The sequence below is a fragment of the Vanellus vanellus genome (genome assembly GCF_965231255.1).
Source record: "Vanellus vanellus genome assembly, chromosome: 2".
NCBI lineage: Eukaryota > Metazoa > Chordata > Aves > Charadriiformes > Charadriidae > Vanellus > Vanellus vanellus.
In genome coordinates, this window is record NC_138906.1 from 138,501,557 (window position 1) to 138,525,798 (window position 24,242).

Genomic DNA, 24,242 nt, shown 5'->3' on the forward strand with positions numbered 1-24,242 from the left:
ACTACAAGTAGAGAAACTTGGTAATCCATGTATCAAAATGAGTGAAGAAATGGACTTCTACCATAAATACGTTGCTCCTTTGCTGTTGTACTTCTTTTTCTGAGATGACGTTGTGGAAAGGGGGTATTTTCTTTTCTCTACCAATTTTTTGCATCAAATAAATCTTAGCAACTTTCGGGGGGGGGAGGGGGAGCGGGGAAGCTGAGCAACCCATTATCTTAACAACGATCTCTCAAATAAGAGAAAAGGAAGCAAGAGCAGAACTGCTGGGCTGGATCATGTCCCTGAATAGGTTTTACATATCATCCTTGTGGCTGCATTTACCAGTTCTTTATAGGCCTCCTGCAGCAACAGACGTGCTGGACCAACTGTTCCTCCTCCGTCGGAAACAGGAGAGCAGCAAGAAAAGCTACTGGAGCCCCATTATATTCTTACGAGTTCCAATCAAGCATCACTGGATTTCTTCCCTCAACTTCTTGTTGTGACAGTATCTGCTGGTGACTTTCCACTGCTGCTTTTCTTCCTCTAGAGGATCAAAATCCAATTTGGTACTTAAATTACTTTGTTCCACTCCACTGGTCTGTGCCCAGTTTAAAAATCTTCCAGGAGCACTACTGCTTGTCCTTCTTGCAAACTCAGACTTTGCTTTTCTCCTATAAACAAACAAAAGAAAATCCCAACTCCTCCCCACATCCCCTTTTCAAAAATATAATATAATCATGATCATTTGTATCAGGAGAATTACTTAGAGGTCTCCAGTCTTAGTACAGCTTTTGTTGAGTAAACTGTAGCTTATATGACTCAGAAGTGTTTATTAGAAAGCTTTGAAAAAGAGATCTTCGTTTCAGGAAAAGAAAAATTGTTCAGTTTAGCAAATACAGATGTTCACAGCACAGAGACTGAAATGGTTAAAAATGATCCTAAGGAGCAAGTAGCTCACAGAGTTAGCAAAAAAATTAACTTTTTCCTTTCTTTTACAGAAAAACACTAATAGCTGCTCTGGTTTCCATACTTACTAAGACAGAATTTTGTTGTATGTTCTTGGTTTTGCTTTTTTTTTTTTTTTCTCTATTGCTCCACACAGGTTTTGATTAGTGCTTCTCCTTGGCTACAAGTGCTTCACTTTGAAATACAAAGCTCTTTTTAAAAAAAAAAAAAAAAAAACAAACACCCCAAAAGAACAACCAAAAAAACCCCAACACCACATCACTGGAGGGAAAATGGGAAGTGATACAGTGCAGCTGCAGCGATCTGGTTCTGCTGTTGTCCTCCCCCATCCCCAAATCCTCTGCATAATTTCAATCTTTAGTCGATGAACCTTTGGCAGGCCTTCTTCCATCGGCAGGCAGTACACCACATATCTCTGTTCTCCATCCCATAGACCTTCCGACACTTTTTCCCCTCCCCTCTAGGCTTCCTGTCAGAGAGAAAGGGAAGCTTGTTAATGAGATGCTTTCATAGCTTTGCTTTATCACCCTAAGATCAGGACAACAATCTCAATGGAGTGCAGCAGGCAGAAACCCCCCCAGTGTTTCAAATGGATTTGGGTTGTTTTCAAGTCAAGTGGGAGCTGATGAAGCAGACAGACATACGGCTGTGACTCCACAGCTCCGAGGGACGAGTCCTTCTCCTCGCCTGGCTTCTACAGCCTCTGCAGCAGCTGCTGAGCCCGCTCCTCTGCTCCAGGCCTCATCCCAAGAACACAGAGCCCTGACTTCAGCCAGCTCTAGATAAATGGTACTTCAGCCACGTTAAGCGCCAAGCCGCAATGGACAGTCGTAGCTATTCTACAACGCAGGCCAGGTCACAGCAGGCAGAAGTCCTCTTTGCTTTAGAGCTGCGGTACAAATATTTTGCATAGCTCTGACCGGCAGACCTTGACTGCCAGCAGGGAGGAGCTACGCAGAAGAGGGGAAAAGCCACCAGCTCTGATGCTCGCCATGGTTTGCTCGGAGCTCACTGACTGAAAAACAACAAAGCAATTGAAAAGAAGTTTTAACCCTTTCCCTCATTTACAGCACGTTCACGTGTGCTCCTTCTCTGTCATCCCCAAAGTCAGCAAGGTGGGCAGGATCTGCTTTTAAAGCTACACCAATTGTCTTGTTTTCCATCTTATAACCACACTCAAAAGTTCACAAGTTTAGAAAATGATCAAAATAACTGCTAAAATGGAACTTTTTTTTATTCAACACACAGCAAGCCAGCAAACCTGAGGAGCAATGCTAAAAGTAACCCAACGCTCGCTACGGCAGTACTGTTTGTCCCAGCGTCTTTAAATCAAATAATGGTACAGACACAATTGTTTAACATCTGTATTACATGCTGCATGGCACACATGGGAATTGCCTGGTGAATCCTCTCTTGCATACCTATTCATTTTTTGATTCCTGAACATTCATTAATGGGCACAATCCGTGAACTGGGAAGATCCTAAGTTTGGTTTGTAGCATATGCAATGATCTGAGAGTCATGAAGAAAAATGAAAAGCATGAAATTTTCCTTTGGTCTCATTTTAGAATACAGTCACCTTTAGGACTGTGGGAAATAAGACATTTCTTTACTGTAAGAAATTCAGCATCACAGTTTGATTTTTTTTAACACAACTTTCGGAACACTTTTAAAGCAGACTACAGTCAAACATCAGTTAGCTTTAATGGAAGTGAATGTAGCTTATGCCTAGGAAGACAATGTATAAAAAGCATTGCTTTAATCTAATTTGTTGTAAGATGTGGTTTCTCATAATTCAGTTGAAGCCAAATACCATACTGACTGAATGGTGATAAACACTCGAGACAGCCCAGTCTTTGAGGGGGCCACGTAGTGAAGTTCAGGATGCTTCAGCTGGAGCAGCGAATCTGGGCAGCGCTGCTTTACAGGACAGCTTAGATCCACATCTGAACTCCAGACACGCCTGGCATAAGGCCTGCAGTTTTGCTTCACAGTCTGCCTTTCTCGTTTCGCAACAACACACTCTCCCCTCAAACTTTACCTTTGATGGTAATGAGAAATGAGAAGCAAAATAGGTGCAGAATAGCTTACTCTGAAGCGTTCTAGTAAGAAACTGCCTGACAACTGCAATCATGGTTGGTGGTGTGGTTTTTTGGTTTCTTTGGCCACTAACGTCTTATTTACTAAATACCCTCCAGGTTCTGAGGCTGCTGGTCTGTCAGCAGGAGTTAATGGTCCCATACCTCAAGCCAAACGCTACTCTAGGCGGTGATGAAAGAACTGTGTGGGACTGTTTCTGCTCTCCACTCCCTGCAGGACGATTATGAGTTGGTGAGACCTGTCAATACAGACAAAAAAGCTGCTTACGAAGAACATACACATACGAATGCAGTATAAACACTTTTCCCAGAAAATGCAATTCATGATGCATGGTGCCAAGGATACCCAGGAAAGCTTATTATATAACATACAACACAAGTAAGTTGTAGGTCTTTTTAGACAGATGACCATTTAGCTTTAGGTACGTTATATTAGTTCCATTATGTTTCCCTGTACTTCCAGTCATCCAAACAGAGCAAACCAGAATACAGATCAGCATTATTTCAGGTTTGGGGAAATACAGAAAATGCATTCATTCTTATTTAAGAATTCTGTATAGCTCTTATGAAAACTTTCTCCAATCTAAACAGAGAAAACAGCTGGAAAAATAAACTCCAGCCTGTGCTGAGATCAATACCAGTTTCAATACCTATGAAATATCGGGATTTCATGTGTTGCTCCTGTCTACAACTTGGCACTTTTTGTGGAGAGACGGCTTTGGAGAAGGGGCTTTGCTGCAGGGCAGTTACGATGCAGCCCTCAAGGTTTTATTTGGAGTGCCTTCTGATCAAGGCTGCTAACATGATGTACTGCATTACTTATTTCCTTTATTCTGCACTGTAAACCTTCTCAGCAGGTGTCCTCCTTTGTGAAAGTTCCCGAGTGAAGGGTGCAGTTTGGTCTTCCAAGACTTTCCGAATAAGCTTCCTACGTGAGCCTGGGGGCTGGCAACATTATTTGACTAATCACATGGCATAAATCTTGGCCTTAAATAATTCCTAAACTATTTACTGCTAGGGTCTTATTTTGCTCCTGAGTAAAGGCCACAACCACTTGACATCTAAAACACCAGAAAAAATTTACAACCGCTCATTTTTTGTTATGTACAGAAGGTAGCAAGCTTCATTTGGGCATCTGGTGCATGGAGTCACTGCCTCCTGCAGCCAGGAGCTGCAGACATTGTCATCGCTCCCTGCATTGCTATGGCTTTTCACTCCTGCCCTTTTGAAGTCTCATAATATCTGGAAGCACGGGAAATGACCTGACTTGAAGAGAGTTACTGAATGTGCTTTGATTTTTAATATAGTCTATTTTACAACTACTCCACAGTAGCAAAAAACTAATACTTATAGTGGAGTGCAGACACTCTTTCAACTTTTACTCTTGGCTGGTAACTACAGAAATTTCTGATTTAACTGCATGCGCAGCTCATGCTCTGAACAAGTTTAGACCATTACTGATATATGAAATGGATCTCCGAAACTTGAAAGAAATTTCCTCTCTCTCTGCCTGCTTACCATAAAGTCATGTTTTATACATCCAGAGACTACCCTGGCTCCTTTTGTCCTATCACTCCACAATACTGAAGGCACCTTGTTACCTACTACTTTTTTTCCTGTCTTTTATCAACCACTTCTCTTGTTTAACCTAAGAATGATTGAAACACTGCAGATAAAATGCAAAGCGATAACACTTTTCTAGTCTTTGGCATTTACCACACGCTGCACCGTTTTCCGGTCATTACCAGCAACCAGAGATCTCCAGTCAATTCTGCTAGCGTTCTTAAACGTTTTAAACCACGAAGTTTTAATATGTACCACTACTAACTGATACTCAACATATTCCTTAGCTGTCACTGAACAGAAAAGTATTTTGATGGCCTCCTATGTTATCAGCAATTATCCTGATTGTTTCCAAACACAGAACAGGCTTGAGCAGTAATCACCACGTGCAGACTGGGTCTGCTCTCACATTCTCCCGAGAGGGTCTCTGCACGATGGTTTCCATGGATTGGCATACCAAGGCAGCTGAACTGCACTGAAGTGGAGCTTTAGTGTATTTTGATACGCTTTGCAGCAGGTCCAAACAATACCGGTTAGCTGTACTCCTTTGAAGGCGACACTAAGCGCTGATTAAGAGGAGGGCGTGAGAAGGCAATCCTTGCCCTCGGAGGCTTTTCACATTTGAAGTGTTGTCTAACACAGAGAATTAATGTGAAACGATAGTGTTTGTTTGAAGGCAGGACCTGGAGTTTCCAGTTACATCTCCTGGGGGAAACCGTGGAGGAGATTTGTGATCTGTAAACATCAGATTATCAAATTTAAAAGATATTCTCGCCTGTTCAACCTTTTCAGGTCTTATGAGCAGGGAGGTAAAAATCAGCAACACACGGTGGAGATCATGCTGGCATTCAAGAGAACTTTTATCCTACATTACATAAAAGTGGACTATATGGTCATTAAGTCCTCCAGTACCAAGAGATACAGACTCCACCGTTGCTCATACCACTTGCATTATTTAATTTGTCTTCCTTGTACATCCCCATGCTGTGCCTTATTTTTTCTCCTAGTTCCATCTCAAGTGATAGAGCAAACTTGAACTTGTCTCTTCTGCTTCATGCAGAGAATTGCACCTAGCAATGACTCATAGCTGTGCCAACGCTCAACCTTCTCTTGCACCTACAAAGTTATCTCGGCAAAATGGTAAGAAAAAGTTTATTTCCCATCTACCTTGGGAATCTAGCGTATGCATGATTCAGAGCACAAAGTCTAAGGACTTTGGAGGTTCCCTTAATTCTCTTCCTTTATGACTACAAGGCTTCTAGATAAATGCCTACAGTTAGATACCCTTGAGCCTAAAGCAGCCACATTCTGAACCCTGACTGATCCAGCTGTTACATACGGCTTCTTCTGAGGCGCTGAGGAACTTGCTGATAAGCACACTCACGTTCACAAAGACCTTTTGGTGCTGCTCTGCTAAGATCTGCCCAAAAACAAGGACTTAATGCAAGTCATGATGTCTGTCTGAACAGCCCAGTTCCCGGGACAGCAAGCAGGGAGTGCTCAGTGTCATCGAAATTCAACGTCCACAGGAATGAATGGGGAAACTCCTAAGGTAGGTGTCAAAAAACCACAAAAGACGCCTATTTTGAAATTTCGTCTCTCTCATGGACTTAACTGCTGACATACAGGTCTAGAAAGGACACTGTTCAAAACCAGGATTCAAGAGCCCTTTAGCGGGCTAAGGACATGATGGTCCCATTCCAACACCACCAGTAACATGAAGAAATGTGTAGACCTGAACACTTTTGCAAATCTGTACCTAATCCTTTACTGCTCAGTGGTTTATCCAGGCCCCAAAAGTATCCCAAAGCCATTTGAGAAAACTGCTTGAATAAATATTAAGGGTCAGGCAAAAAGTAATGGTTTGAACTTACTCTCTGAAGTTCCCTTAGGTGCCACATACGTTCATCTAATCTCAGGGACCATGTACATATACAATTGCATGAGTTTATAGTATGTCACATCGTCTGGGCTTAAATAAACCTCATAAGAAAGTCCCCTACGCTATAGCCTTCTGAAAGCAGTTACACTCAGTGTAAGGGTGGGAACTGACAGAGCCCTGTTTTCACAAGGCAACATCTAATTTACTTTGAAACAGGAGAAACAAAACTTTCATTCAATATACAGTCATTTAACACCACTTCGCATTTGCACCCTCACTTATTGCACATCCTTTTCCACTGCAGGCAAGTCCTTGTAATTCATAAATGATCTCACTGATGACAGAATAGTCTAATGTTTGCAAACCTAGAAGGTTTTTGTTCCTTTTTTTTTTTCGCTAAACAGTCTTATCAATGTTGTTAGACAGAGACATAAAGGCAGTTCATATGGTTCCCTGAGCAGTTTATAATTCTGCCATCATCACTGCTTCCCCAGGTTTTTGTGTGGGGATTATTTTTAAATTGTACTTAAATCATTGGCATCTCCATACAATTCTCGGAAAGTGATTTGGCATTTCTTAAATTATTTTGAGAACTCTCAACTCTACAGCCACAGATCAACGTTGTTGCTTGAACAAGTAAACTCAACGCATACATGTCTAATCCTGTCCTGTTAAGTGTCTGATTTACAATGTGACTAATTGCATTTTTAGATTCCCAACACTCCTGGCACCAATTTCCGCTACTCCACAAAAGGAGCCAGTTTCGTAATTACTCTGTATCAACCCCATTGTTGGGAAATCAAATTCTCGAGGAACTTTATGGATATCACGCTCTGTCAAGGCACTCTTGTTCAAATTGCTGCCAGCATGATGTCTTTCACTGTTAGTTGTTCCTTGATGGAATTTAATAAATATTCATTGGCAGAGTGCAGTGTAATTGATTCAGCCACTTTCATTTTTTATCAGCCCTGCAGGATGCCACAGCCTCTGCAGAAAATCTCCAAGATTTGCCAAAGGTTGACAGTAAGAAGCTTTGGAGATTCACTTGATGAAGAGAAGGGAGAGAAATAGTATCTCTTATCGCCATGTCTAATGTGCACTGTCAGGAGGAAAAAAAACAATATGGTTCTTTGGATGAGCAGTGTGCCTTAAATAACACACTTTAAAAATTCGCACATTCATAAAGTGTAATATTAAATGAAACGTTATATCAAAAAAGTTTATGATTACAGAATATCAATTTATACTGAAAAATGCTTTTCAATGAAAATTACGATACATTACATTAATATTTATTTCTATTTATTATACAGAAGATTTTCCACTACTCATAAATAGTGACTTACAGTTACTTTTAGTATTCACCATGCTAAGCACTAGAAGCCTAATCCCTCTGAACTCTTCATAAAGGTTTTTAACTCCCCCTACAGTATCCACACCTATATTGCGTTACATTCAGGACCACTGGAAGTCTATGTTTAAGCAAACATCCCACTTCTGCAGTCCTGTTCATGAAATTAGGCCTTGTACACTAGCTTTTTTGAGGAAACAGTCGGAGTTGACTTTAGATCTAATACATCTTCATTAAAATGACAAACTTCAATATATATTGATATCAAAATGCAATATGGATGAAGCATATTTTCTATATAGCATATATTTCAGTGTTAAAATCAGCCATCCTGGCAAATTGAGGCATATTTGTTTCTTGTCTGTACCTGTTATGTCAGATTTACTTCTACTGTGAGACACTGTAAAACAAAACAAAAATTTCTAAAAACTTCTCATGTTTTCTTTTTGTTTTCTTTTTTTTTTTTTTTTTGGGTGCCGTTCACTTACTGGAATGCCGGTGAAGGTAACTGGAGGCGACTGCCAAGAGATGCTAAAGCTACTACCATTGGGAGTGAATTTTGCTGACCCTGGAATGTTCACTGGAGGAGTGGCCTGTGTGAAAAGAAAATAATATTCCAGTAAGAACCATTCCTCTTCCAAAGCATTTCAAGGGATCTTTCACTCCTTGAAACTGTAAATCTACGACAGACTTTCTGAGGTGGAAAAAAACTGCATGGTCACTAGCATTTTACCTTTATGAGAGGGATAATCATGGATAAGCCAGTAAAGAAGGGACATATTTATGTATCACTGTTCTTAAAACCTTGTTTAGAGAAAGAAAAAAATCTCAAAAATCCACGCAAAACCCTTAAAAGCTAGATCTGATAAAAACCCCACATAAAATCAAACATTATATACAAATAACTTTTAAAATGCCAGCTAGTACCAAAAAAATATTACAAATTACCACCTTTCCCCAGTGAAAAACAAGGCAGTATTTAATCTGATGGCAGCTGGTTTAAACAACTGAAGACCAGTTGGCCAGTCTCCTGGGACAACATGGTTAATGATCAACACCACTGATCATTGGTTGGCCATTTCTCGTTCATCAGATAAATGTTGTTAAGAATCATCCCAATTAAAACAGTCTTTCCTATTAAAAACAAGGAGCTAAATATCATCCTTGGGATTCAAAAAAACCCAGCTCTTAAAAGACTAAGCTAAAGCTAGTATTTGAAGGCCCCCCGGTCCCCTCGAACTCTTAGTTCTTCCCATCTGGACTGTAATACCTCCTGCTGCCCTGGGGTGCAATACCTGATAATCTGAGCTCAGACCATTGAGCATCTTTCATCTTGTGCCTTCCCTCTGGTTTTCTCACCGGGATCTGAGCCCTCAGGAATTCTCCCCTGCCCGCTTTTGCATCCCATTTAATTTACAGAGTCGGGAAACTCATACCTTTGCAGTAACCCTGCCTAGCAGGAGTGCAAGCAGCCACCATGAACACAGGCTCCCTTTGACTCCTGGATTTCAAGCTTTCACCACAAAAAAAGGCTCCTTGGTTTAAACTTCTAAAGACCTTGCTATAAAAAAATTTTTTTACTTCTGCCTTTCAGTTGCCTGCACCTGACAATAATGCAATACACTTATTTAAGTAGTGTTTGTGTTTGAGGCTGCTGAAGTTGTCTCACCAATTCAGGGAACAGAGCGCTTCCCTGAGCCGCCAGGCTGAGAGCAGTGATGACAAATTACAACCTGATTGTCCCCATTAAAGATAATCTTCACAGTAAACACGTGCTGAAGCAATCCCCTGGAGTCTCTCCAAGGGAAAGAAACCGAGACCACCAGATGCCTCCACCTATGGCAGCGATGCTCTGTGGGCTGCTGAGCCTGTTCACAGCTTCAAGAGAATCCACACAGACACGAGGAGCAAACGTCCACTGAGCTCCACAAAATGTAAAAACCTCGCTGAAAGGCATCAAGAAAAATTTGGTAACTCCAGATGGTACCAGTAGTGCTTCATCATAACCCTGTTCAAACGGGAAGGAGTGAGTGACCATGGCACTCGTGCCAGAAAGAACTGGAGGAAGCTGGGCGGGCAGCGAGGCGGCACTGCCTCTGTTCATCATCCCACCAGGACACCAGCTCAAAGCTGGGGTCAGCACAGTGACTTCCTCAGGTATTCGAATAAGACCTGCAAAGGAAATCCCAGATGCTGAAAGAGCCTGTGCTTGTAGTTCCTCTGTAGCTGAATTTAACAGGTACAGGCACTAGTTTCCTAATGAAACGTCAAGTAGAATCACAGAATCGTGTAGGTTGGAAAAGACCTTTAAGATCATCGAGTCCAACTTGGCGCTGCCAAGTCCACCACTAAACCATGTCCCTCAGCACCACATCCACACCTCTCAAATACCTCCAGGGATGGTGACTCAACCACTTCCCTGGGCAGCCTGTTCCAATGCTTGACAACCCTTTTGGTGAAGAAAGTTTTCCTACTATCTAATATAAACTTCCCCTGGTGCAACTTGAGGCCATTTCCTCTTGTCCTATCACTTGTTACTTGGGAGAAGAGACCGACCCCCACCTCGCTACAGGCTCCTTTCCAGTAGTTGTAGAAAGCAATAAGGTCTCCCCTCAGCCTCCTTTTCTCCAGGCTAAACAACCACAGTTACCTCACTCAGCCGCTCCTTATAAGATTTGTGCTTATGTATGAGAAGTTTAAAATTGCTGTAATTTGCAGTTGCCTAAAATACTGTGGTGCTCAATTCTTTTCTCTTAGTGCCTAAATACCTGCCTCAGACATGATCAGATTTGGGCAGTCAATCACCGTGTTCATTTGTTTCCCAGACGTGTATCTTTGCTCATCAAGCACAGTCACCTTTTTCAGGCTAATGGTATAGATAATCTTTTCCACAAGGTTAGCAACCACAGTGTTACAATGAACTGAAGAGCATCTACACCCCGATCTCACTTTGCTTAGAGACCTCCATCTAATTTCCAATCAAAATATATTAATGGATAATTTATAATTATTTATTTGTACCAATATTGCCCTTATATCTGAAATAGCACAGGCTTATCCTCGTCTCCTCTCGTGTTTGTCCTCTCGCCTTCTTCCCCAGCAGCAATGCCATCCTCTCCTCACCTCTGCTTTGCCCGAGCTGTCAGTCCCTGGGCTGGAGAGGCTCTCCGTGTCCTCCCTGCCCTCCCTCTTCACTCTAATCACCTTTCTACCTCTTCTTTTGGAGCCCAGCATCCTTGAACTTGGTTGACCAAAACTCTACTCAGGATCTCAGTTGAAGTTATCCGGGGGTCTTGTACAACAGCATTAAAAATCCCTGTCTCTCCTAGATATTCCTTACCCAAGGAAGCGGATAACTTTTTTTTTTTCTTCACAGACCTGTTGTTGTTGGCTGTACTACTGATGTCCCCTGAGCTCGTTATCAGCAATGTTTATTATAGTATTTATTATAGCATTTGTCTAGTACCAAAATGATTTAATGAAAATGAGACCAGGCCCAAATACAGCTTTTCATTCAACTCCACTAATAACATTCAATGGCCCTTTCAAAATAGCTCACTGCTGTTCTCCCCGACTCCCCAGCTCTCCCTCTTACACTACACCTTTCTTACTAAAGGTATTATATTTGCTATTTTCCAGTCATATGGGAAATGGTAATTAACAGATCCGTTTAGGATTTCTGTGACCCTGATTTGGGTTCCATATTTTTTTTTCCCTTTTTAACAGGAATCCTGGGATGAACATTATTCAACCCCCCTTATCTCAGTTCCTTGAGGTGTGAATTTTGCCTCTTCGCTCCCAATGAAGTAATTTCCACTTTCGTGCTCTCATTCATATGAGAGACTGTCTTTATTGCTACATTCCCATTCAATACTTCATTTCAGTTTTGATACAGATAATATTTTTATCAGAAGTAAAAAAACAGTTTTGAAATTCTGTATATGGCTCACTCCAGCAAGGAAACTGCACGAAATATGGAGGTATTAAAGATGCTGTCGTCACATTCTCTTCTATTCCCTTTTACACAACAGATTAGTCACAAGAATGCTTAAATGCTACAAGTGAAAGCTGGGCTCTATTCCTCCCCTTGCTGGTGAGAGCTGAGTCTCCACCTTGCCTCCCAGAGAGTGCTCTTCTTGCCGGGCTAGAGGGACCCTAGCACAGGATGCCACCGACTTGCTCTGCAGAAGCTGACTCCTTTGCAAGGAAAACCTGAACGCGACATGCAGGAGGGACCCCATCTCCTGCTTCCAACATTGTGGACTATGTCACTCCTCGCTGATGAAAACGAGTATTGAAAGTATTGAAACCAGAGCAACTTGAAAAGGTGACAGGGCTCAGCCACTTGTTGTCTCGTGTTGTGGAATACACCAATTCAAATCCAATTCAAGCGGCTTAAACATTTGAACCAGTATTTCCTCAGGCAAGTGCTTTACTCAAAGGCTGCTTATATAAAAGGATCGGGTGAGTCTCCAAATTGCAGGGAAGACTGTCACGACTGCAAATCCCAAATGAAGTGAGACTCCTTTCAACAGCCTAGACTTGGTGCCTCACTTGGTGAGAGGCAGGGCTTAAAGCAGACTGAGAAGAAAAGTCTTTCTCCTAGCTGGCTTCATCAACCCCAGGTTGGTGTGTGCTACCCAATGCAGCTCCCACCTGAGACGCCAAGCTTCCACCATGTTTTCTGCCAGGCACGAGAGTCTAAAACAAGGCTGTGAATTCTGTGTGGTTCCCTCTGTCCTTTTAGTGGGTCTGATCCAGACACACAACAAAAAGGTTTCACCTGCACAACGCTGTATACAAAAGTTATAACATCTGATAAATTTAACAGAGTTCAGTTCTCTGGTGCATACCCAGGTCACGGACCACACTACTTCAAAGCCTCTATTCTTTTCTCATATGGCATCCAGACCAAAACACGTCAAATTTTAGTGCACTTTTACAATTAATGCTTTCTGTCTGAACTTAGTTGGAAGGTTTTGGAGCAGCAGTTTTTGGATATGATTGGATTTTTGCCATTTTCAAAGCATTACCTCTAAGAGTAGAAGGATACCATATATGCCTTTTCATTCTTGCTGCTCTACTTCACATATGCAAACTGACATCTCACACTGTACAAATAAAGGAAATGAATTGTTTCTGGCATCCCTTGGGTCCTTGCCTACAGATGTATCCAGTACAGGCAGAGCTGAAATGAAGACTCTGGGAGGGATTTGGCTGAATGAGAATTTTTACAATGCAGGAGACCACATCTGAGCACGTCACCTTGGGCCCTCCTTATGGTCAGTGGAGAACTAACTGATGTAGGCAGCAGGATACACAGAGTAACACATCTCAACCTGAAGTATGTACCTATGTGTGGCTGGATAAATAAATGTGTGGCACCCCAAAACCCACTGGCTATGATGGGAGCACAAACAAACAAACGACTAGCTCAGAAGTGGACAACTAAATTTAAATGAGACAACCCCTTGGGCTGCCCTGAAAACTTTTCAACCCATTAAAACTAGACTTGGCTGTTTAAACCCCAAACATTGTCATCTGTCATTTCTTTATATATTAACGACATTAGTGTAATCAACAGAGTTCACTCTCACTAGTGTTACCTGGTAAGCATGGTCCGTGTGTACGAGGTAGAGGTTGGTAGGAGCTGAGCGGCTCAGAGGTGTCATCAATTTAGTCTCAGTTTTGGCACAGGAAGTTTCAGGACGGATTGCGTCTTGGGTGGGAAAGGAAGGAGGAGATGCTAAAGATGGAGAGACTGGGGAAAGACTGCTTAAGCCATCAGCTACTGAGTCCGTGTTGAGCCTGATTTCTGTATAGTAAAAATCCTCCTCTCCATCGCTGTAGTCAGACTCTCCTACACGTCTGCATCGAGACAAAGAATGAAGAGCAAGAACCCCAAGGTAAATTTTAAGTTCTAGATGCATGAGCAAATATATTCAATAAATTAATATTCCCAGTTTCAACCCTACCTACTTTATCAGCATTCTGGCTGCAGGGAAGGGGGAGAGAAAAAAGTAATCATCTAGTCTGAAGGGAAAAGAAGCAGGAATTAGATTTTTTTCCTCTCTGTGTTATTCTTGACTAATTCTTCGACCTTGGAGTAGATGTTTAATTTCTGTGCTACAGCTTAAATATCAGCTTCTCATTCTTAAGTATTGAAGTTAACAAGAATCTCAACACTCTCTGACTTCAGAAATGACAGAGTGGCCACAGAAGGATGGGTAAAGATAACAAACGCAGGCAAGATATACTTCACTAATGTTATGGCAAACAGTATGTAATCTTATCATAGGTTACTTAATTAAACCAAATATAGTTATGGCTGAGGTTCACCGTAACTTTCCTTGGCATAACAGAAGCTGCTGCTAGAAAACAGTCTCACCATGCAACTCACTCAGACACGGATAAAGGACATATCCGTGCTGGCTTGCCAGTGCAGAGCTTTCTGGTCCTACTCTCCAGAAGAAAACTTACTGAAGGAGGAGATATAAAAGGCTTGATTGTCTCTGCATCCCCTGGCACTATCTGCTGTGTGTTTGTGCACAAGCGCTAGCAGCGAAGCAGCCCAGTCAAAGCAGTAGTTCCCAGTACATGTTATCTTGAAGTCCCAAACAACCATTATTTTAGCACACTCATAAATACACTTGCTACACAGATGTAACTCACAGCTCATACATGCGTATTATCTCCTCCATATGGGAAATCTGGGAGCCCTAAGGGTCCTCCTGCCTGCACGTCCATATCAGGGCTGAATGTTGCACCCCTTTTTTTCCAGGCATGGACCCCAAAGAACAGCCCCGCAGCCTGCTGCCCATATACCACTACCTGTGGTCCTCTTGCCACCTTACTCAATAAAACTCACTGAGAGCATGGGTTCAGCAGATTTGCAAGGCTCTACCAGAAGTCCCACCTGCTGGACGGCTGCCAGTCACTCGCAAAAATCCCTCTCTTTGGCAAAGCTACAAGCTCCAAATTCCAGGGTAGTTCTGCTGGAATTTTCTCCTCTCCTGTACCATGAAAAGGATGTGTCCACAATATACAGGACAAAAAGCAACATTCACAACTGCATTCTGGGACATATTTTATCTGTTTCTGATAGCCTATTTCTTCAGAGCCTAAGCCCAAATTATGATGACCTTTGCAAGACTCTCCTGAGCTCCACACCAGACTACTTCTTCATGGTCACTTTAATTTTTAAGCACTGGATAACACAGACTGACACCAGAGATATATTTCCACATATCTAATGGGTGAAGACCATGAGTCCCTGCTGTATATATGAGACAGCGAGGGCACTTCGCGCAGGAGATTTCAGCTGCAAACTCAAGCTCTGAAAGAAGCTTGTGTCATACCAGATTCATTTGCTTTTGCTTTTACTCCAAGTAGCACACACATGGAATTGCAGCTCGGTTTCTTTTTCTTAGGTTTCTTAGGCGGGGTTTTGGGGGCTTTCTCAGCTTGGGGTTTTGATTTTTTTTTTTTGGCATTAATTTGACTCAGAACTCACACAAGCACCTGATCTGATGTGAAAGAAGGCTGGGCAGTACTCATGCAAGACCCTGAAACCTGCTGCCTTTCACACAGTGTCAGCCTGGACGCGACACGCCGATAGCACATATCAAGTAAATGCCACTCAGTTGTGAGGCTGACAGGGAAGTGCAGTGTGACCTAGAGCTGTATTTGACCTTCTAGGAAAGCTCTCAAAAGTTCAGGAAAGAAGGTGCCTTGCCATTGGAGTAAGTTCTCGTTCACCTTGATGCACTACTCCACAATTTCCTCAGAAACCTATGGCTTTGAGACAGAATAGCCGAGGACAATTCAGTTCATCTCCCCAGCCAAGTGTGACTGCTCTCCCCTTCTACACCAAATCCCTTATACTTCTGAAGAGACTGCTCTCTTACCCAAGGTGAATGGTCCGTATGTGTTTCTGAATCCCTGCAGCTGTGCTCAGTACCTTCCCACAGTTTTTCCACAGGCATTTGAACATCACCTTCATGGAGTTCTGAAAATTGTGAGTAAAGCAACATTAGTTGTATGGAGGACAGAAAGAAAACCGAACCACCCAAACCAGGATACACAGTTAAAAAACACTGTGAAGGTTCAGAGCCTCGAACTCCAACTTTGTAATGATGTAATAGTCTCTGTCATCAGTGCCATACTACTGAACCCAAGAGAATCCCAGCGAAAAGCAGCAGGAGGAGCTTGTGACAAAACTTTACCTCTCTCCGCTCGTTGGCATGGCTTTTTCATTTGCAAGTTCCAGTTTCTGTCTCCCCACTAAAGAAGGCAGACAAGATACAAACTTCCTACACTTCTTTGGAGCCTTTCAAAGAACAACTGATGAGGACTTCTCACTTAATGCAAAGCATCTTCTTAAATTAAGATCTTCCTAAAGCAAGCTCTTATGAATATTTCTGCTTGTGAATTTTGCAACACATCAAAAATATTGCGCCAGAAAAACGTAGCTTCTGCAATGACAATATTCCCCCACGAGCTGGCAAAACCTGTTTTTACTTCATTCAGAAGCTGCTGTGACCTTTACTTGGCAAAGAGAATGAGAAGCCATCTGGCTGTGTTAAACGCTTTTAAAAGAATATGTGTATAATCTCATTTTAATATTCTTGTTATATTCTTTAATATAATTTCATTGGCCTAAACTGAGTTATCATTGATTTAGAGCGCAGCCAACAAGGCTATAACCTGCCCAATCTTCAATATTTTGAAGACTCCGGAGAAAACTAGTCTTAAAGCACTGTATGTGGTAACAAATAACACAGATGTTGCAGAACTGTATAGATTTTTTTAAAAGCTAGTTTTAGTCCAAAATGAAACCTACTTTATAAATTTTAACTTAAAAAAAATCTAAATAATTTGTACTTCGCAAAAATATTTTTCTCTATTATTACAGAATACCTTATTAAAGAAAACATGAGGAAGAGCTTCAAAATACTGTATTATTATCCTATAATTTTAGTTACATGTAAGATTAAATGAATATATTCATATAAAGTTTGATTAAAAAAAAGAAAAGGAAAAAGCACATCCTTAGAGTTAAGTTCACGCTTCATTGTCTTGAATAAAAGTTGACTTCATGCTTTCTTCAACTTGGACCCTTTGGAACTGCATGCCAGTAGATGGTAAGTTTCAGCATTTGCTAGAAAGACGATGACTAGAATATAATTTTTTAAAGTCTCAGCAGATGGGATATTTAAGATACAAGTTGATTGTAGTAGCATGTTCTTATAGTTACTTGGCAGTCTAAAATCTCCTGTTTGAAATTATGGATGCTAAGGGCTTTAAGATTTGAGGTACCTGATCATACTGTTTGGATGAAAACCTTCTACTTAGGAATAAACCGCACATCAATTCTGTCTATAATTTTTTGATCTGAGAACACAGCTACCATTCAAATAGATACAGAACTCTTTTTTCCTAAAATTAAATATAATCTATCTAGCAGTTCTGATAGAGACATTTCTTACTTTTAAAATATAATACTAAATACTATCACCTCTCAAAAAGCCATAACCAACCACAGCGACAAGATGAAGACCATGCTTATCATTTACATCTTAGGAATTCTGATATGACATCATGAGCACCATATGCATCTTTATGAACACAGAAAGGTTTAACATCAATCTCCAGTTTGATGGTAAAACCAATCTCCTAGCTCCACTGTGGTTTTGGCTTTATTGTCAGCACTAAGAGTCTGCAAAACTCCATGCATTTTAACGTAACGAAAAGAAATCTCACTCAGTAGAAATACAGAACATAAGCCATGCTTCCATTTCTGTTTAGTCCAAAAATTGCCCAATCAGGCTTAATGTTTTATTTAAAAAAACAATGGAACATAAACGGTTTGGTGAGGAATAACTACATTAGTGGAAACTTTTGAGCAAACGACTTTCTTAACAGGAAGTGGTTGCTAACATGACATTTTCCAAACATGAAATGGAAGAAATGTTAATGAATAAAAGTAAGGTTACCAATAAATCTATGTCAAGGTTTATTCCTTCTGATTTTTGCAGCCCTGAAGAAGAAGTAACCTGAACACTTTTGTTTCAGCTTCTAAACGTACAAAGCTGTATACTCAGATAAAGTACCACGTTGGGGCCAGGATAAAAAAACCTGCAGGAAACACAGTTCATTTATGAAACAAAGTTTGGCAGGCAATGTTACTATTTATCCAAATTAAACATTTGCCATACAGACCAAAATTCCCAGGAACCAGAACAGGTAGTGTAATAGATCTGTGGTGGGTACATAAATAGAAATATATGAAGACAACTTAGAAAACAATATAAAGATGGCAGCTGCAAACCCATCTGTCTCATCACAGCTGAGCGATAAGAATGATGCTAATAAGCTGAACTTCAACTGAGAAGTAAAAGGCAAAGCAGCACATTTCTGCTTTCCTATTCCTCCTGTCCCACACCCCCCGAAATCATCCCTGTCTTTAGTTTAACAGACAGCTCTAACTTCTAATTTATTAGAACAAAGGTGTCCTCCAAAATATTTTTTTTCATTTTCAGCAAGAAGCACAAACATTTTACACCCCTCTCCCACAAGCAAAGGCAGAACAGTGTGGGTCAGCAAATAAGCAACTTCTAGAGCAAAAGAATAAATCTGAACAGGTTTAAACAATCATTAAAACTTCTTCCTGCTTGTGATGAAGCAATTAACTGTCTCAGACTGAGCCAGAAACAAAGTCACTAAGGAGAATAAATTCTCTGGTTTTTCTCCTTACAAAAAACCCTTTTTCATCTTGCTATGTAAAACCTGTCCTGTTGCATTGGGAGGGGAGGAAACTTGGACTAGTGCCATCTCTTTGTTTTCTTTTTCTTTGAAAGGAGCTTGCTTGCAGGCATAACGGTGCTTTTTTGGGGGTTATTTTGGACTTTGGTTTTGGGTTTTTTTTTCTGTTTTATTTAGTCTGCTTTTGCACTCCTACCAAGGATAAATTTGGCCACTGCTAATACTGTATCAAAAGCCATCAGGTTTCATCTCTCTCTCCTTTTTTCACTCCATATGCTTGCACAGAGAAAGCTTCACAGTATTAAGGTATCTGACATGCTGTCAGACAAACAGCACTTTCAGGGAACAAGAAGTATTAAGGCCATATCCAGTTTTTGTGATGACATGTAAAGGCTGCCTGTTGCATCCTGCATACAAAGAATTTGCCAAAGTAGGAGAGAAATCCCTTGAATGGCCAGAGGCAACACCTTCTGGAAATCGCTCTAGTCTTTTCTGAGCAGGAGGCTCTGTAGAACCTCACCATCTGCCATCAAATATGTGGCGCTGATGGCAGCGTGTGTGAGCAGTAGGTGATTAGGTAGAACGAGACATAGTGACTAGGCTGAGTACCTACATTAATGGGATGCCAAGGAGGGATACACATACAGAGCTGTTTGGGTGACCTGTTCCTTTCTCACAGCAAAATACGTCCGCCAACATCCTATCTGCCCACGGGTATGGAAATTTAATGAGAGGCAAACCTTTCTCTTCCTAGGAATGGGTTCATCAAAGAGAAGGTTGCTTGTTTCAGCTTCATCAATACCATCATCTGGCTGGGAAGGTGTCCGAAAAGCTTTGAAGCTATCAGCTGACAGAGGTGGAGATGGGGTGGATGGGTTGGACTGGTCACTGGGAGCGTTCCAGCTCCAGTATCCACTGCTGCTGGTACTAGAAGGCACAAATCCTCCTTCTTTCCAAGATCCATTTAGGGATTCTGTCAAGAACAACGACAGCCATCATTACAACAGTATCACGTGTTAGGGCTAAGCAGCTCTTTTATATGAGGCTTGGATGCTGTTGGTAATTAACTGTACGTTCAATAAAGGAAAGCAAAAGTGTTGGATGAAGAGAGGACAAGCACGTCTATCCCACTGCAAACAAATTACATATTCTACACTTGATTTTTTCAGGTGTTTTTACAAAAACAAGTATTTCTTAAAAAATAAGTGCTGGGTTTGGAAAAATAACCTGTTCTGGAGCATAAACCCCAGTAAGCAGTCAGATATTGCATTCATGATTAAGGGAAAACTTTCAAATACACCTTCAACTTTCAACAGGAACACACGACTGTGGTGGGGCATCAGAGCAAGCTCCAAGCCACCCCACGGCCAACAGGAGATCCCCTGGGAAGGGGACATGCACTCTGAACACCAGCACACTAACTAGATCTGCAAAAACATGATCACCATCCCAGTACCAAAACACCAAAGAAAACCATAATTACACTCTTAACTGCCTTCTCATTATCTCCCAGTGTACACACCTCTGCCTAATTGGAATCTCTAATTGAGGTGGTACGTATCCTTGGAAGGATATTCCTTTTTCTTCATACACATGTAACGTTAGGCATCCGGTTTCAGAAGCAGTATGCACAGAGGCTGGATCACCTCCACACCTACTCGCTGGAGAAACCCCCTCCTCGCTGCAGCAGCTCCCCTGACATTCGGTGGTAAGCAGACACTCAGACTAACAGGTTACTCTACAACACGGTGCGTGGGAGTAACAGCACCGCTTTCGCAGTCTGAGGCATGGCCTGAGGTCACTTGCTGAGGTCCTCAGCCGTTAGACATTGGCATGTCACTCTTCCCAGTCCCTAAAGGGCTTCTGGCAGGAGAGGAGTACGTAGGCCATCAGCTCAGCAAACGTATGGCCCGAGCACGTCCAGCGGTGCAACCACAGGCGACACTGCCTGAAGCTTCGGGTTCTCACAGGGCTTGGGCACACACGCAGGGACGGTTTCGGTGCAGCTTCTCCCTAATTCGGGCATTGGAAGCTTTTCCCAATGACAGCGTAGGTGCCTGAGTATTGCGCAATACCCGACTTTGGAGCTGGCAAGCAAATAACATCTTATCTGTTCGTGAAACATTACTTAAGTGTGAGACAGGAGTCTTTTCAAGCCAGCGCCTGCCTTTAAGAGTTCTGCAGAAGGTCGCTCCTTCATTCCCTCTCAATTTCTTACAGATAAATTTAACTAATGACATCAGCAAGAAAATAACGTCTACCACCTGCTACTAAAAGCTTAACCCAAAACCAATGAATTTTTTTTTCTCCTAATTCAGTTGGTTTTGGACGAAACCCTTAATCATTAACATCAGCTGCTCACAAAACAGATCGCAGTGCTCCAGCATGTAAGCACATGCATAAAAATACCCCCTTGCCTGGGCAGCAGCCAAGTCCCTGCACTTACTGCTCTGGGTCCCAGAGAATAAATGGGATCAACCCTCCATTGCCCCAGCAAATTCCTCTTTAGAAAAGGACATACACGTTTCTGGTAGTAGTAAGTTAACATATGAAAATGTCATGTTTTGGTCCACGATTACAGCCTTCATGTGACTGTAATGGAGGTGGATTTTGTTTCTTTTAAGTATGTGTACTTGAGTCTCGTGCCAAAGCCAAGAAGTACATCTGGTATCAACTTGTGACCTCAGCATAGCTTAAAATTTCCATTTCTTCAGAAAAACAAAGGAAACAGCACCCTTTCAACTACTACTTTCTGACACATTTATGGTGGTACTTTGTATTGTTAGAGTTTACAGCTTCTCCTCACTTTGCTTAGAAAGAGATGTAAATCAAGAACATTTTTGAAGTAGAATGGTAAAGACTAAACGAGGCTGACAACAGGGAAAAAACAAACACTGGTTCTCATTAATACTAACAACTCTGTCAATGTAAAGAAGATAAAAATATAAATAAAGGCAACTTACTCTTATTTCGGGGCTCTTTTCACATTACTGGAGTAACCAGACCAAACATTGCTCAGCTGCAGGGAAACAAGGACCAAACTCTGATCCAGCTTACAAGGGTGACCATCCCCAGTAATTCCAGCACAGATCAGACTTTAATCACAGAATCACAGAATGACAGGAGTTGGAAGGGACCTTCAGAGATCATCTGGTCCAACGCCCCTGCCAAAGCTCATTTACCTACAGCAGGTTGGACAGGAATATGCATCCAGGCAGGTTTTGAATATCATCAGAGAAGGAGACTCCACAGCCTCTCCAGGCAGCCTGTTCCAGTGCTCCGTCACCCTCAAAGTAACGAGTCTTAATATTAACACTAATGTTATTTTTTTTACTTCCAGGCAAAAATCCATTTGTTTAAACAAATGTCCCTTTAATTACACTGCTACTTACTGCCCTTTTTTTTTGGAAAAGGATGTAGAAAGGATTAATCATTAGTATATTTGTAGCTCATATTACTAACATCAGAGCCTCGCCTTGCAACACCAATTGAGCTTTAATTTCTCAAATCTTCAGACTTTCATTGAAGTCTTTGCTCAGGCAAAACTAAGATATTCAGGGAGACAGCTTCAAAAATCTTGTCTGTGACTCCTGAAAACACGTGAATTACTTTTTCAGGCTTGTCTTCCCAGATTTTGGGAAATAAACAGACAGGCTATGTGAAGAAATATCAAAGAGCACTCAGGCTGCATGAAGAAATATCAAAGGCGGTTAACAGCTACCATTTACCTATTAGCAATTCAAAAGGGCTTGTTTGGAAGATCTTTCCAACCAACAGCTGCCAGCTAAGGTGCACCTCCTGACAACTGTCGTCTGCTCCAACTGTTTAAGGTGGCAGATACTGCCCTGCCCCACACGAGAGCAGCTCCCCGTGACCAGGGATCCAACATGCAATAGGCGTGTGCCTTGGCCACTCCAAATCCCTGCCTGGCACATCAGCGCAGATCCACCTTCATCTGTGGTTTCGGCTGTGATCTGGAGCAGCTGGAAAGCAGGTACGTTTTTCCCCTTCCACTGGCCTTCCCTGGGGGCTGGCAACGTCCAGCTCTGAGGTGGGACAGTCACTGGGGATGTCACCGCTAGAGGTTTCCTAGGGCTCCCCAGAGCAGCGATACTCCATAAATACTTCTGGTTTGAACATTTGGTAAGTGTGTGGAAAGCGCACAGGCAGGAGCCATGGGTGTTCATGGCTAGACTTCCAGCTGAATGGGTAAAATTTAAGTTTTCTGGAAAGAAATGAAAAAAACCCACACTACTTGTTCAAAAATCTTGAAAGCCGGGACATTTATCATGGTACAGATTCCTTTTAAGTACAGCACCATTCAGTGGACTGCCTCTGCTTCCACGATGAACTGCCAAGACTACTTCCCTATTAATTTGCAATTAGTTAGTATTCCTCAAAGTACTCCAATTATTTACAGAAGAAGCGCATTTAGTAGTGACTTAACAGTTATGAGTAAGAGAAGCCAGTCATACAAACAATGCTGAGACATCCTAACAAGGGTGTCCTGATTTAAATTATTCCTTAAAATATAACACTTAAAAATTTCTTGTAACTCCAGTCAAGCTTGCATAGATTAATTATATTCCATTAGCAATCTCATTACTACCACTAAATTTTCAGATTTATTTTTATTTGTGTGTCTTCTGCTACACCATGAATGGAGTAGTCTTTTAAGGAATTATGGATTTGATGGTAGAACATCAGAGAGAACAAAGGACATGAGAACTGAGGGTCCAATCCTGCATTGGCAGAAAGAGACGTGTTGGTACGCAGACCACTCATGCACGGCCTCTCAGCTGAGGGCTGTGATCTGGAAGTGGTTTGCCTCATCGTAGTGTTGAGTAAAATTTGATCCAATTTCCACGGGGTGGGGAAAGGAACCACTGCTGTCCTGTTTACTGCATATGTGCGAATGCAAATAATCTGTTTGGAAAATCAGCGTTCCAGCGAGGTCAGGAGACCTTCCGCAGTACTCATCTCCCCTTTATGAAATGAGGCATCTCCCGTTTCATAAACTGGAGCCGCTCTATGGTTACGGAAAAGGCTTCTTCTAATTTCTGCCAATGCTGCACCAAAGACCTCAACTACATCGGGGCAAAGCTCACTCAGTATGATCCCCAGCACACATGGGTCACTGGCAGAAGACAGCCACTCACCCTTTGTCCTCCACCACGGCCACAGCTCCTGGAAACAAGCTCCCTCATACACAGCCCTAGCACCTCTCCCCGCAGCCCCTACCCAGGCACCGCTCTGAAGGCTTACCGTTGGGTCGGACAGGAGGGCTGCGGACCAAAGGGCTGGTGGATAAACTGGTGAGTACCATGGCTGCTGTTACTTTATCCATGTCCAGTTCTTCTGAAGATTTTCTGAAACACAGTGAATGGGAGGAAGGAAACACATCAGCAAATACTTCACTTTCTCTAGAGTTCTTTTTTTTCTTAACAGACCAAACCCTAAGCCAGTAACTGAAGCAAGCCACCAAGCAAAGTTCTCAAAGCTTTTGTCTTCTGGCAACCTGAGCATACGAAGTGACTACATTAAGCAAAACAGCTCATCATAAATAGGAAAGGCAGTAGGAAAAGAGAATACACCTTTGTATAAAATTGTCAGGACTATGGTGACCCTCCATTAG

The 24,242-nt window shown here is 41.9% G+C and overlaps 1 protein-coding gene across 1 annotated transcript; it reads right to left on the reverse strand.

Annotated features, from left to right (window-relative positions):
• Window positions 1-961: 961 nt before the first annotated feature.
• On the reverse strand, window positions 962-23,954 carry ZNF704 (zinc finger protein 704; the record flags this gene model as incomplete). Its single annotated transcript, XM_082499238.1, has 7 exons — window positions 962-1,417; window positions 3,192-3,286; window positions 8,332-8,436; window positions 13,450-13,711; window positions 15,751-15,851; window positions 19,348-19,580; window positions 23,873-23,954. 7 exons carry the CDS (start codon window positions 23,952-23,954, stop codon window positions 1,306-1,308), a joined length of 990 nt encoding a protein of 329 aa, XP_082355364.1. The 3' UTR covers window positions 962-1,305.
• Between the last annotated feature and the right edge of the window lie 288 nt (window positions 23,955-24,242).